The sequence below is a fragment of the Oncorhynchus kisutch genome, linkage group LG27 (genome assembly GCF_002021735.2).
Source record: "Oncorhynchus kisutch isolate 150728-3 linkage group LG27, Okis_V2, whole genome shotgun sequence".
Taxonomy (NCBI): domain Eukaryota; kingdom Metazoa; phylum Chordata; class Actinopteri; order Salmoniformes; family Salmonidae; genus Oncorhynchus; species Oncorhynchus kisutch.
In genome coordinates, this window is record NC_034200.2 from 9,643,574 (window position 1) to 9,659,789 (window position 16,216).

A 16,216-nucleotide genomic window follows, 5' to 3' on the forward strand; every position below is an offset into this window, starting at 1 on the left:
ACTTGTTTTGGCAATGTTAACACATGTTTTCCCATGCCAATAAAGCCCCTTGAATTGAATTGAGAGGGCAAAATGCCTTGGTTTCTTGAGAGCACGGGTTGGGTACACTCTTAGAAAACAGGGTACATTTGGGTTCTTCAGTCAAAATGTCAAAACCTTTTCCAGAAAATGTTAAAATCCTCTAGAGATAGAACCTCAGGAGTTCTAGCTATAATTCAAAAAACAACTGCCATGTTTATCAAGCATGATGACGACTCAAGAAAACAGTTTCAAATAAGCACACATTCTGAAGCCATAATCACATGACAAACTATAAGCTAGATAAATACAGTTGTTTGAACTTCATAGGCTACCATTTTGTTAGCTAGCGAGGAAAAAGCCACCTCTAATTAGCCATTTTACAAGCTAGGCAACTGGTCTTACAAATAAATATGAATTTGAATGATTGAATATGCCAAATAGAGCTACAGTCGCAGCCTGACGTTCACAACTCATTGTATCTTTTTTATTTCAGTGGGGAGTCAGAGGCAGAGGATCCCTCTTCCTGCTGCTGTTTATAACAACAATGGTTCTCAACTGGTTTTGTCTCGGGACCCAAATTGAACCAGATTGTCTCGGGAGGCCTATACATGTGATTTAGTCTTCATTCTTGCAGATATAAGATTGACTCATGTTTTGGCTCCTCTGTTTTTTTCCTCTCAGAAACCAGCCAGACAATATCCCATACAATAACAGTAGGCCAGCTGTTCCATGAAGAAGGCATAAACCCTCTGAAGGTTGGCACCAAGATTGATGTGGGCTGTACCTAAACTGTTTGGGTTTGAGTCTGCACGACTGTAAGGACCATACGATCTCAAAACTATGTTGGTATTCTTTTGTGCATTATATTATCTTCTTAGCTAGTACTATTACTATTTTATAGTAGTAGGCTAGCCTAGCCATAATTCATAAATATATGGAACACATTTGGTTCAGTAGGTGAAGAAGAACCCTTTGGGATTCTATTTGGTTCAGTGAAGAAGATGCACTAGGGTTCTGGTCAAATGGTTCTAATATAGAACTTTTAGGGCTGCCATATATACATCAAATTCATAGGACCCTTTTTCGGTTCTACTTCTAACCTTTTTTTTCTAAAAGGCTAGGGGCATGTTGTCAAACCTCAATCTATGAGAGGAGAGCCAGTGCGCGAGCGCGAGCTCAGTTTATTAACGGCGCCGCACCGATAACCACGCTGAAGCCGCCCTCCTGTAGCATCTCCCGGTTTCTCAATCACACCCCAGTTCTCGGGAAAGATGGTCGCGGTGGAAACATCCCCTAACTCGTCTCCTTCGGCTGAATGGGTCGGCTGTCTGGATAAAAGGTGCGTAGAAAACATCCCATCCTCTCGGTCATGGCATCCTCGTGGCAGTCTAAACGCCTGGAAAAACACCCCCCAACGAATTCGTGTTCGATTCATTCATCAGCGTCAACGTGACAAATCGTAATCGGCCATCTCTGCATGCGTGGGTGAGTGAGAGATGTGTTATTGCGTATCAGACGTCATTGACATCTTCATCTATTCGGTCGCGGTACAAATCAAAGCCAATTTCTAGGCTACTATTCGTTGTGGCTTTAACGTTACCCTTGTGTGTTTGTCCATTTTGGTAGTCGTCGACAAAGGCGTTGTAAGGTTGATGGTCTTCTGGTTCACTGGTTTATCCTCTTCACCACCGCAACGGTGTCACATTTTATTGCCAACGCTGCCTACACGCATAAGTCAGGTTATGCGTTAGATTTAGACAGAACTTCACAGTAGCATGTGCAGATTTTATTAGCCTACAAAGAATAGTGTATAGGCTTGGTTTATTTCGGGCGTGAAGCAAGCACGCGCCAGTCCAGTCTCCCCTTTGAAGAGTCATTTGTCAGCCAGCTGCCTATGTGGACTGTCTGCTGCCAGCCATTCAACACACACACCAAAGGAGGTGGGTGGCATCGTAATTGGGGAGGACGGGCTCATAGTAATGACTGGGATAAATGTAATGGCAATCACTCATCAAACACACTAATCTTCCATGGTATTTGTATTATTTTCCAGAGAATGCATTGACCCTCTAGTTGGTCATCCCTTTTATACCGTGGCTATAATTGAACACATTTACTGCTAAAAATGTGTTCAACATCCACTGAAGTAGCTAGCAAGTTTTAGCTAGCAAGTTTACTACACTGAACAAAAATAAACGCAACATATAAACTGATGGCCCCATTGTTTCATGAGCTGAAATAAAATCTACCAGAAATATTCCATTCGCACAAAAAGATAATCTCTCAAATTATATGCACAAATTTGATTACATCCCTGTTCTCCTTTGCTAAGATAATTCATCCACCTGACAGGTGTGGCATATCAAGACGCTGATTAAACTGTATGATCATTACACAGGTACACCTTGTCCTCTGGACAATAAAAATACACTCTAAACGGTGCAGTTTTGTGACACAACACAATGCCACAGATTTTTTTGAGTTTTGAGGGAGCGTGCAATTGGCATGCTGACTGCAGGAATGTCCATCAGAGCTGTTGCCAGATAATTGAATGTTAATTTCTCTACCATAATCCACCTTCAGTTAAATTATAGAGAATTTGACAGTATGTCCAACTGGTCTCACAACCGCAGACCATGTGTCAACCATGCCAGCCCAGGACCTCCACATCCGGTTTCTCCAACTGTGGGATCGTCTGAGACCAGCCACCCGGACAGCTGATGAAACTGTGGGTTTGCACAACTGAAGAATTTCTACACAAATGGTCAGAAACCATCTCAGGGAAGCTCCTCTGCGTGCTCGTCGCCCTCATCAGGGTCTTGACCCGACTGCATTCCAGCGTCGTAAACAACTTCCGTGGGAAAACTCTCCCCTTCGATGGCCACTGGCATTGCAGACAAGTGTTTATGGCGTTGTGTGGGTGAGCGGTTTGCTAATGTCAACGGTGTGAACAGAGTGCCCGATGGTGGCGGTGGGGTTATGGTATGGGCAGGCAAAAGCTTGAGACAACGAACACAATTGCATTTTATCGATGGCAATTTGAATGCATAGAGATACCATGAGATCCTTAAGCCCATTGTCATGCCATTCATCCGCCACCATCACCTCATGTTTTAGCGTTTTAGCATCGTGCCTAAGAACAGCCCTTAGCCGTGGTATATTGGCCATATACCACACGCGTGCCTTATTGCTTAATTATAACACTCACAGCTTTCCAAGAAAACAGACATTTTGTGTCTTTACATATATTTTAGAGGCTATTTAAAACCTCTGTAAACTGTATTTATAATTATGACAATATTTTAGGTTGACCTAAACTATTAGATGGACAAACTACTAATGCCATCACCTATGCCACCATTCATTTTAATTAGACTTGTTTGGATTACTCCCTGACTACAGCCTTATTCTAAAATTGATTAAATCGTTCCCCCCTCAATCTACACACAATACCCCATAATGACAAAGCAAAACCAGGTTTAGAAATTTCAGCAAAAAAAATATCCGATTTACATAAGTATTCAGACCCTTTACTCAGTACTTTGTTGAAGCAAACCTCTCAATCCTCTATGTCAGGTTGGATGGGGAGCGTTGCTGCAGAGCTATTGTCCTGAAGCCACACTTGCGTTGTCTGGGCTGGGCGCTGAGAGTTGTTGTCCTGTTGGACATTGAACCCAGTCTGAGGTCCTGAGTGCTCTGGAGCAGATTTTCATCAAGGATCTCTTTGTACTTTGCGCCGTTCGTCTTTGCCTCGATCCTGACAAGTCTCCCAGTCCCTGCCACTGAAAAACATCTCCATAGCATGATGCTGTCACAAACCATGCTGGTTTCCTCCAGACGTGACGCTTGGCTATCAGGTCAAAAAGTTTCATCTTGATTTCATCAGTCCATAGAATCTTTTTTGCTCATGGTCTGAAAGTCTTGAGGTGCCTTTTGGCAAACTCTAAGCGGGCTGTCATGTGCCTTTTACTGAGGAGTGGTTTCCGTCTGGCCACGCTACCATAAAGGCCTGATTGGTGGAGTGCTACAGAGATAGTTGTCCTTCTGGAAGGTTCTCCCATTTCCAGAGGAACTCTAGAGCTCTGTCTGAGTGACTATTGGGTTCTTGGTCTCCTCCCTAACCAAGGCCCTCCTCCCCCGATTGCTCAGTTTGGCTTGGCCGACCAGCTCTAGGAAGAGTCTTGTTGGTTCCAAACTTCTTCCATTTAAGAAGATCCACAGTGTTCTTGGGGATCTTCAATTCTGCAGAAATCTTTTGGTACCCTTCCCCAGATCTGTGCCTCAGCACAATCCTGTCTCGGAGCTCTACGGACAATTACTTCGACCTCATGGCTTGGTTTACTCTGGCAACCAAACCAAGCCATGCTCTGGCATGCACTGTCAACTATGGGACCTTATATAGACAGGTGTGTGCCTTTCCAAATCATGTCCAATCAAGTGAATTTACCACAGGCGGACTCCAATCAAGTTGTAGAAACATCTCAAGGATAATCAATGGAAACAGGATGCACCTGAACTCAATTTCGAGTCTCATAGCAAAGGTTCTGAATACTTCTGTAAATAGGGTGTCTGTTTTAATATTTTTTTGAAATGTGCAAAATAAATGAAAACCCTGTTTCTGCTTTGTCATTATGGAGTATTGTGTGTAGATTTCTGCGTAGGCACCGTATAATAGGATCTCTGGTCAGAGTATAGAATACTGTACTATCCATTAGAAAAGCTGGGGAGTGTTTTGATGTTGATGTTTGATGTTTTAAATTCCATCTGTATGGATGGAGGATAAAATAAAGAACCCATTTAATCTATGCTGTGCTCGCGCACATCGCAACATTCCATTCCTATATCTATCCTCATTATAATGACACATCCACAGGTAACCATTGGCAACTTGAGCTCATTGCTCTCTCTTTCTCGCTCTCTCCATTCTGTGTGATGCAGTGAGAAGAAGAGATGTTTCTAATGGGCATAATGAGCCGTCCTCCTAAGAGTAAAGTGCCATCCTTTCCTTGGAATGCTGACAGGGGATTTGGTCAGTGTAGCTGAAGGAAAGGAAGCCATGTTAGGAGGCTGAGATGCAGCCTATCTGCATCTCTCCTGGTGGTGGAGATAAGGTTACAGTGGACACGCTGGACGCACGCACGCGCAAACACATGCGCAGGCACACACAGTGTACAAATCAATAAGCCCAGGCAGCAATGCTAAATCAGCTGTTTGTTACCGACAGCTACTTTAAGTGTGTGTGTTAGTGGTGCGCTGGTCAGCTGTTTGTAACACCCACACTCTCCTGCAATTGCTAATAACCCATCCACAACCGCCCGACTATCTGATCAAGTGAACATTTGATGCCTGCACCTAGCCCTAAACCGCTAACATAGAAAATGTGCTGTAGGCTACAGTCAGAGATGCCGGAAATGTTTTTTGACGGGGTGCCAGATTTTTTGTTGTTGCTAAATATAGATATTTCTGCTATACAGTGCATTCGAAAGTATTCAGACCCCTTCCCTTTTCCCACATTTTGATATATTACAGGCTTATTCTAAAATGGATTAAATGGCCAGAGCCTGGACTTGCACCCAATCGAACATCTCTGGAGAGACCTGAAAATAGCTGTGCAGGGATGTTCCCCATATAACCTGACAGAGCTTGAGAGAATCTGCAGAGACGAATGGGAGAAACTCCCCAAATACAGGTGTGCCAAGCTTGCAGCGTGATACCCAAGAAGATTTGAGGCTGTAATCACTGCCAAAGGTGCTTCAACAAAGTACTGAGTAAAGGGTCTGAGTACTTATGTAATTAAGGTTTCTGTTTTTTATTTTGAATACATTTGCAAACATTTCTAAAAACCTGTTTTTGCTTTGTCATTATGGGGTATTGTGTGTGTATATTGATGAGAACAAAAAACTATTTAATCCATTTTGGAATAACAAAATGTGGAAAAAGTCAAGGGGTCTGAATACTTTCTGAATGCACTAATAATTTCCGACATTTTGGTAGGCTAGTTGTTAGTCACCTTGTCTAATTAGGTCTACATGCAGCTTCTCTTCTTTCATTATATGTTGCCCTACAAGACTAAATAAACCCTTTCTCATCAGAATGTCTTAAATCAATAGAATGAATGCTTCAGTCTACTTGACAACGGTCAAGTTCTGTCATCTCCGCTTCTTTCGCGGTGCAAAGATGTTTACTGTAGGGACCGGGAATAAAATGCAATAGGCCTAACTCAATCCCCCCAAAAAGGGAAATATTATCCGCGCAAAATTTCCAAATAACATCAGTTTGACCAGTTGTATGGAAATAGAAAGCTATGAAAATGACCTAACATGTTTCAAATAAGATTTCAGTTTGGCTTGGATGCATATTTTATGTTGTGTTTGCAATACTATCAGCTGTTATGATGCTGATAAAGAAGGCACCTCTACAGACGGTATCCAACTTCACATTTGCATTCTCTCAAGATGCCGAAATAAATAAATAAAATGTCTCCACTCCTGTTCCCAAGTCAACATTTTACCTACATTCGGTGTATAATTTTACTGCAAGAAATGCCTTGCAGGAGTTAATATTAAGGCTATGTGAGAGGTTATAGACCTACTGTCAGTGTCCAGGTTTACAATGAACCCATCTGAACAGTAGGCAGTTCCCTTGATGTGCCGTAGGCCTATATGAAGTCCCTATCTTGTGGCGGTCGACTTTGTATATGTCACGACTTCAGCCGATGTCGGTCCCTCTCCTTGTTCGGGCGGTGTTCGGCGGTCGACGTCACCGACCTTCTAGCCATCACTGATCCATTTTTCATTTTCCATTGGCTTTGTCTTGTCTTCCTTCACACCTGGTTCCAATCCCATCAATTACATGTGGTGTATTTAACCCTCTGTTTCCCATCATGTCCTTGTCGGAGATAGTTTGATTGTATTATGTGTTGGTGCGCGACGGGTTCTTGTACCCACTTTTATTTATTTGTCATTTTGGTTTTGGAGTTAAACGACTCCATTTTACCAAGTTCGATTCTCCTGTGCCTGACCTCCCTGCCACCTACACACACGACATTACAGTATAGTGCCTGACAATCACCAAGTTCTCTAAAACAACATTGGAGACGGCTTATGGTAGAGAAATTAACATTCTATGCTCTGGAAACAGCTCTGTTGGACATTCCAGTAGTCAACATGCCAATTGCAAAATCAAATCAGATGTATTTATATAGCCCTTCGTACATCAGCTGATATCTCAAAGTGCTGTACAGAAACCCAGCCTAAAACCCCAAACAGCAAGCAATGCAGGTGTAGAAGCACAGTGGCTAGGAAAAACTCCCTAGAAAGGCCAAAACCTAGGAAGAAACCTAGAGAGGAACCAGGCTATGTGGGTTTGCCAGTCCTCTTCTGGCTGTGCCGGGTGGAGATTATAACAGAACATGGCCAAGATGTTCAAATGTTCATAAATGACCAGCATGGTCAAATAATAATAATCACAGGCAGAACAGTTGAAACTGGAGCAGCAGCACGGCCAGGTGGACTGGGGACAGCAAGGATTCATCATGTCAGGTAGTCCCGAGGCATGGTCCTAGGGCTCAGGTCCTCCGAGAGAGAGAAAGAAAGAGATAATTAGAGAGAGCATATTAAAATTCACACAGGACACCGGATAGGACAGGAGAAGTACTCCAGATATAACAAACTGACCCTAGCCCCCCGACACATAAACTACTGCAGCATAAATACTGGAGGCTGAGACAGGAGGGGTCAGGAGACACTGTGGCCCCATCCGATGACACCCCCGGACAGGGCCAAACAGGAAGGATATAACCCCACCCACTTTGCCAAAGCACAGCCCCCACACCACTAGAGGGATATCTTCAACCACCAACTTACCATCCTGAGACAAGGCCGAGTAAAGCCCACAAAGATCTCCGCCACGGCACAACCCAAGGGGGGGCGCCAACCCAGAAAGGAAGATCACATCAGTGACTAAACCCACTCAAAATGACGCACCCCTTCTAGGGACGGTATGAAAGAGCCCTAGTAAGCCAGCGACTCAGCCCCTGTAATAGGGTTAGAGGCAGAGAATCCCAGTGGAAAGAGGGGAATCGGCCAGGCAGAGACAGCAAGGGCAGTTCGTTGCTCCAGTGCCTTTCCGTTCACCTTCACACTCTTGGGCCAAACTACACTCAATCATATGACCCACTGAAGAGATGAGTCTTCAGTAAAGACTTAAAGGTTGAGACCGAGTTTGTGTCTCTCTCATGGGTAGGCAGACCATTCCATAAAAAATTACCTCTATAGGAGAAAGCCTTGCCTCCAGCTGTTTGCTTAGAAATTCTAGGGACAATTAGGAGGCCTGCGTCTTGTGACCGTAGCGTACGTGTAGGTATGTACGGCAGGACCAAATCAGAGAGATAGGTAGGAGCAAGCCCATGTAATGCTTTGTAGGTTAGCAGTAAAACCTTGAAATCAGCCCTTACCTTGACAGGAAGCCAGTGTAGGGAGGCTAGCACTGGAGTAATATGATCACATTTTTGGGTTCTAGTCAGGATTCTAGCAGCCGTATTTAGCACTAACTGAAGTTTATTTCGTGCTTTATCCGGGTAGCCGGAAAGTAGAGCATTGCAGTAGTCTAACCTAGAAGTGATTAATTTTTCTGCATCATTTTTGGACAGAAAGTTTCTGATGTTTGCAATGTTACGTAGATGGAAAAAAGCTGTCCTTGAAACAGTCTTGATATGTTCTTCAAAAGAGAGATCAGGGTCCAGAGTAACGCCGAGGTCCTTCACAGTTTTATTTGAGACGACTGTACAACCATTAAGATTGATTGTCAGATTCAACAGAAGACCTCATTGTTTCTTGGGACCTAGAACAAGCTTTGTTTTGTCCGAGTTTAAAAGTAGAACGTTTGCAGCCATCCACTTCCTTATGTCTGAAACGCAATTTTTGGCCTTCACCATGTTTCATTGAAATGTACAGCTGTGTGTCATCCGCATAGCAGCCGAAAGTTAACATTATGTTTTCGAATGACATCCCCAAGAGGTAAAATATATAGTGAAAACAATAGTGGTCCTAAAACGGAACCTTGAGGAACATCAACATTTACAGTTGATTTGTCAGAGGACAAACCATTCACAGAGACAAACTGATATCTTTCCGACAGATAAGATCTAAACCAGGCCAGAACTTGTCTGTGTAAACCAATTTGGGTTTCCAATCTCTCCAAAAGAATGTGGTGATCGATGGTATCAAAAGCAGCACTAAGGTCTAGGAGCACGAGGACAGATGCAGAGCCTCGGTCTGATGCAATTAAAAGGTCATTTACCAAGTGCAGTCTCAGTGCTATGATGGGGTTTAAAACCAGACTGAAGCATTTCGTATATTTTTGAGAGAAATGGAAGATTCGATATAGGCCGATAATTTTTTATATTTTCTGGGTCAAGGTTTGGCTTTTTCAAGAGAGGCTTTACTACTGCCACTTTTAGTGAGTTTGGTACACATCCGGTGGATAGAGAGCCGTTTATTATGTTCAACATCACACATAACATACACATAACATAGCATAACACACACATAACATAGCTGGTACTGCTATTAGCCTATCCTCTTTTTCCACTTCACCAAATTTTTCCAAATCATACATTTTCTGGCCCTCCCTTCTATTTATTTGAAACTCCGTTTTGCAGCTTTTCTCATATTAAGTTAAAACACTCTACAATCTAAGCCGGGGGGTTCTACTAAGCTATGTGGAATTTATTTAAGAAGGCCATACCAAGGATCATTTAGCTATTAGATTTTTTAATTTTATGACCCCTTGAAGGATCAAAAAATATTTGATACATTTAATTTGGCCTTATTGCTATTAGCCCATACAAACGCTTTGAATAATCGATTTATTACATGTAACAGATGGTTCCCCCAAAAAATCGAAGGGAAGTTTGTTCTGAAGTGTCTGTCCTATATCTGAGAAATATATGAAAGATCAGGAAACATAAACTCAGCAAAAAAAAGAAACGTCCTCTCACTGTCAACTGCGTTTTATTTTCAGCAAACCTAACATGTGTAAATATTTATATGAACATAGAAAGATTCAACAACTGAGACATAAACTGAACAAGTTCCACAGACATGTGACTAACAGAAATGTAATAATGTGTCCATGAACAAAGGCGGGGTCAAAATCAAATGTAACAGTCAGTATCTGGTGTGGCCACCAGCTGCATTAAGTACTGCAGTGCATCTCCTCCTCATTCACTGCACCAGATTTGCCAGTTCTTGCTGTGAGATGTTACCGCACTCTTCCACCAAGGCACCTGCAAGATCCCGGACATTTCTGGGGGGAATGGGAGCCCTCACCCTCTGATCCAACAGGTCCCAGACGTGCTCAATGGGATTGAGATCCGGGCTCTTCGCTGGCCATGGCAGAACATTGACATTTCTGTCTTGCAGGAAATCACGCACAGAAAAAGCAGTAATGCTGGTGGCATTGTCATGCTGGAGGGTCATGTCAGGATGAGCCTGCAGGAAGGGTACCACATGAGGGAGGAGGATGTCTTCCCTGTAACGCACAGCGTTGAGATTGCCTGCAATGACAACAAGCTCAGTCCGATGATGCTGTGACACACCGCCCCAGACCATGACGGACCCTCCACCTCCAAATCGAACCTCGGTGTAACGCTCATTCCTTTGATGATAAGCGCAGACAAAACTGCGACTTGTCAGTGAAGAGCACTTTTTGCCAGTCCTGTCTGGTCCAGCAACGGTGGGTTTGTGCCCATAGGTGACGTTGTTGCCAGTGATGTCTGGTGAGGGCGTGCCTTACAACAGGCTTACAAGCCCTCAGTCCTCTCTCAGCCTATTGTGGACAGTCTCAGCACTGATGGAGGGATTGTGCGTTCTTTGTGTAACTCGGGCAGTTGTTGTTGCCATCCTGTACCTGTCCCGCAGGTGTGATGTGCGGATCTGCCGATCCTGTGCGGATGTTACACGTGGTCTCCCTGTAGTGCTATCTTTGGCATCTCACTGTAAGGACATTGCAATTTATTGCCCTGGCCACATCTGCAGTCCTCATGCCTCCTTGCAGCATGCCTAAGGCACATTCATGCAGATGAGCAGGGACACTGGGCATCTTCCTTTTGGTGTTTTTCAGAGTCAGGGCACTAAAGAGGCCTTTCTACTAACTTTTCATAACTGTGACCTTAATTGTCTACCGTCTGTAAGCTGTTAACGATTGTTCCAGAGGTGCATGTTCATTAATTGTTTATGGTTCATTGAACATGCATGTAAAACAGTGTTTAAACCCTTTACAATGAAGATCTGTGAAGTTATTTTGATTTTTACGAATTTTCTTTAAAAGACAGTGTCCTGAAAAAGGGACGTTTTTTGTTGTTTCTGAGTGTGTGTGTGTGTGTGTGTGTGTGTGTGTGTGTGTGTGTGTGTGTGTGTGTGTGTGTGTGTGTGTGTGTGTGTATATATATATTGAAGTCGGAACTTGACATACAGTTGGAACTTGACATATATTTCAACTCAGTTTTTCACAATTCCTGACACTTACTCCTAGTAAACATTCCCTGTATTAGGTCAGTTAGGATCAGTGCTTTATTTGAAGAATGTGAAATGTCAGAATAATAGTAGAGGGATTTATTTCAGCTTTTATTTATTAAACAGTTTACATACACTTAGTGTAACTTGGGTCAAACGGTTCTGGTAGCCTTCCACAAGCTTCCCACAATAAGTTAGGTGAATTTTGGCCCATTCCTCCTGACAGAGCTGGTGTAACTGAGTCAGGTTTGTAGGCCTCCTTGCTCGCACACGCTTTTTCAGCTCTGCCCACAAATTGTCTGTAGGATTTGAGGCCAGGGCTTTGTGATGGCCACTCCAATACCTTGACTTTGTTGTCCTTAAGCCATTTTGCCATAACTTTGGAAGTATGCTTAGGGTCATTGTCCATTTGGAAGACCCATTTGCGTCCAAGCTTTAACTTCCTGACTGATGTCTTGAGATGTTGCTTTAATATATGCCACCTATTTTGTGAAGTGCACCACTTCCTCCTCCCCCCGTGCTTCACGGTTGGAATGGTGTTCTTCGGCTTGCAAGCATCCCCATTTTTCCTCCAAACATAACGATGGTAATGATGGTCAAACAGTTATATTTTTGTTTCATCAGACCAGAGGACATTTCTCCAAAAAGTACGATCTTTGTCCCCATGTGCAGTTGCAAACCGTAGTCTGGCTTTTTTATTGCGGTTTTGGAGCAGTGGCTTCTTCCTTGCTGAGCGGCCTTTCAGGTTACGTCGATATAGAACTCAGTTTTACTGTGGATATAGATACTTTTGTACCTGTTTCCTCCAGCATGTGGCTGACTAAATACTTTTTTGCCCCACTGTAATTCAATCTTTAAAGTTTCTTCAAGTGCAGTCGCAAAAACCATCAAGCGCTATGATGAAATTGGCTCTCATGAGGACCGCCACAGGAAAAGACGACCCAGAGTTACCTCTGCTGCAGAGGATAAGTTCATTAGAGTTAACTGCACCTCCGATTGCAGCCCAAAAATTCTAAACAGAGTTCAAGTAACAGACACATCTCAACATCAAATGTTCAGAGGAGACTGCTTGAATCAGGCCTTCATGGTCAAATTGCTATTAAGAAACCACTACTAATTGACACCCATAATAAGAAGAGACTTGCTTGGGCCAAGAAACACGAGCAATGGACATAAGACTGGTTTTTGCAAATTTGAGATTCTTGGTTCCAACCACTGTGTCTTTGTGAGACGCAGATTAGGTGAACGGATGATCTCCACGTGTGGTTCCCACCGTGAAGCATGGAGGAGGTGTGATGGTGTGTGGGTGCTTTGTTGGTGACACTCTGTGATTTATTTAGAATTCAAGGCACGTTTAACCTGCATGGCTACTGCAGCGATACGCTATCCCATCTGGTTTGCGCTTAGTCTCACTATCATTTGTTTTTCAACAGCACAATGCCCAAAACACACCTCCAGGCTGTGTAATGACTATTTGACCAAGCATGAGAGTGGAGTGCTGCATTAGATGACCTGGCCTCCACAATCACCCAACCTCAACCCAATTGAGGTGGGTTGCAATGAGATGGTCCATGGAGTGAAGGAATATCAGCCAACAAGTGCTCAGCATATGTGGAAAAGCATTCCTCGTGAAGCTGGTTGAGAGAATGCCAAGATTGTGCAAAGCTGTCATCAAGGCAAAGGGTGGCTACTTTGAAGAATATAAAATATATTTTGATTTGTTTAATACTTTTTTTTGGTTACTACATGATTCCATATGTGTTATTTCATAGTTTTGATGTCTTCACTATTTTTCTGCAATATAGTAAAAATAAAGAAAAACCCTTGAATGAGTAGGTGTGCCAAAACTTTTGACTGGTACTCTATATACAGTTCCCCATATCTGACTTCAGACCAGTCCCAAGATGCTTGGGGTTGTAGAGCAAAATGGAGAACACTCTTGTTCGTGAGAGTCTCATCTTTTGATGGAGGGATCAATTTGGGGACTGCAGGTGATGCGGTTATGAGTCATCCCACTCATCACGTGTGTGTGTGTGTGTGTGTGTGTGTGTGTGTGTGTGTGTGTGTGTGTGTGTGTGTGTGTGTGTGTGTGTGTGTGTGTGTGTGTGTGTGTGTGTGTGTGTGTGGATGATAATATGTGTAGGCTTTTACATGAAATCTGATCTGACCTCAGTTATTAACAGGCTTTAAGTTTCACTTCATTAGAGTAGAACTGATCTGTAATACAGAAGGTGACAGTGCTTGACAGAAACACAATACAACATCAATGGAGGTGAAAACATGATATTTATCTCAGATTGCTTCATCCATTTTGGACTGTTAAATAAATGATCTACTGATCTACCCATTGATTCATGAATGTCACGTGTGCTCCCTCCGGCATCTAGGTCGCCAGGCTCGTTATGGCACACACCTGTCACCATCGTTACGCGCACCTGCGCGTATACAGACTCACCTGGACTCCATTACCTCCCTGATTACTTTCCCTATACATTTCACTCCCTTTGGTTCCTTCCCCAGGCGTCGTTGTTTCAGTTTCATGTCTGTTCGTATTTTGTATTTTGTTGTGTTTATTTATTAAAACACTCACTCCCTGAACTTGCTTCTTGACTCTCAGCGCACATCATTACAATGAAGGATATAACTTATACAGTGCATTCGGAAAGTATTCAGACCCCTTGACTTTTTCCACATTTTGTTTCGTTACAGCCATATTCTAAAATAGATTAAATTGTTCCCCCCCCTCATTAATCTACACCCAATAGCCCATACTGACAAAGCAAAAACAGGTTTTTAGACATTTTTGCCAATGTATTAAAAATTTAAAACTGAAACCTTATTTACATAAGTATTCAGATCCTTTGCTATGAGACTTAAATTGAGCTCCGGTGCATCCTGTTTCCATTGATCATCCTTGATGCTTCTACAACTTGATTGGAGTCTACCTGTGGTAAATTCAATTGACTGGAAATTATTTGGAAAGGCACACACCTGTCTATATAAGCTCCAAGACAGGATTGTCTTGCACAGATCTGGAGAAGGGCACAAAAAATGTCTGCAGCATTGAAGGTCCACAAGAACACAGTGGTCTCCTCATTCTTAAGTGTAAAAAGTTTGGAACCACCAAGACTCTTCCTAGAGCTGGCCGCCTGGCCAAACTGAGGAATCGGGGAAGAAGGGCCTTGGTCAGGGAAGTGACCAAGAACCCGATAGTCACTCTGACAGAGCTCTAGAGTTCCTCTGGAAATGGGAGACCCTTCCATAAGGACAACCATCTGCAGCACTCCACCAATCAGGCCTTTATGGTAGCTTGGCCAGACGGAAGCCACTCCTCAGTAAAAGGCACATGACAGCCCGCTTGGAGTTTGCCAAAAGGCACCTAAAGGACTCTCCGAGCATGAGAAACAAGATTCTCTGGTCTGATAAAACCAAGATTGAACTATTTGGCCTGAATGCCAAGCGTCAAGTCTGGAGAAACCTGGCACCATCCCTACGGCGAAGCATGGTGGTGGCAGCAACATGCTGTAGGGTTGCTTTTCAGTGGCAGGTAGACTAGTCAGGATCGAGGGAAAGATAAACAGAGAAAAGTACAGACAGATCCTTGATGAAAACCTACTCCAGAGCGCTCAGGACCTCAGATCGGGGAGAAGGTTTATCTTCTAACAGGACATCACTAAGCACACAGCCAAGACAAAGCAGGATTGACTTCGGGACAAGTCTCCGAGTGTCCTTGAGAGGCCCAGCCAGAGCCCGGACTTGAACCCGATAGAACATCTCTGGAGAATCATGAAAATACCTGTGCAGCGACGCTCCCCATCCAACCTGACAGAGCTTGAGATGATTTGTAGAGAAGAATGGGAGAAACTCCCCAATTACAAGTGTGCCAAGAAGACTCGAGGTTGTAATCACTGCCAATGGTTCTTCAGCAAAGTACTGAGTAAAGGGTCTATTTCAGTTTTTTTATTAGTCATTATTATCAATCAGTCCTTATATCCATAGCTCTGTCTGAGTTTGAGTGGTTACATTTATCCAGCCCCATCGCTCAGTTGTTTACCGAAACAGTGGCGTGGAGGCCATTTGATTGTTGGAACTGCACATTTCCTCTTAAGTGCAGCTCCTGCTTGTAAAAAAAAATATTTAAATGGCACTAGCTACATTTGGTTGAAATGATCAAAATAGAAAACTATTAGTTTGGAAAACCAAAGTATATATTTTGATACGGTAATGAACAGAGACTTTGGAACTCTTGTGCTGTAGTATACAGTAAGAGAAGCTTCTAGAGCTCTCTGGTCTCTCCTGTCCTCTCTCATCTGTACCACTGCAGGAATAGGTCAGCCATCTCTCACTGTGGCTCAGCTTTAGTCAGAGGTGTGTGTGTGTGTGTGTCATAATGGTTTAGCTGTAAAATGAGGTGGAGAACTGAGATCACTGTAGACATAGAGGGAGAGGGATAATATAAAGAAGAGATGAGAGGGTAACAGGAGAATGAATCATGTGACTTACAGGTGGACGGTGGCGTGAGCTGCTCTCAGACCACATCAGCGTTTGGAAAGAAAATCTTTCTGATGATGCTAGAGAGAGAGGGGTGCAAGAGAGAGAGATTGTAGAAGACAGTTGGACAGATGGGAGGTGATCTGTCTGTCACCTGTATTCTCTTTGTCTTCTAGACATCTGGGTCA

The 16,216-nt window shown here is 43.3% G+C and overlaps 1 protein-coding gene across 3 annotated transcripts in view; it reads left to right on the forward strand.

The window, feature by feature from the left end:
- The first annotated feature begins 1,196 nt into the window (after positions 1-1,196).
- Positions 1,197-16,216, forward strand: part of LOC109872094 (rap guanine nucleotide exchange factor 4) — a 48,515-nt gene continuing 33,495 nt past the window's right edge. Inside the window, exon 1 of one of the 3 annotated variants that reach the window (XR_004205771.1) lies at positions 1,197-1,360. Coding sequence is in view for 2 of the 3 variants with exons in the window: in XM_031806790.1 (XP_031662650.1) it covers positions 1,293-1,360 (68 nt within the window). In the remaining variant the exon portion in view is untranslated. The remainder of the gene's footprint in view (positions 1,361-16,216) is intronic. The other 2 variants (XM_031806790.1, XM_020463202.2) reach the window with 2 other exon arrangements.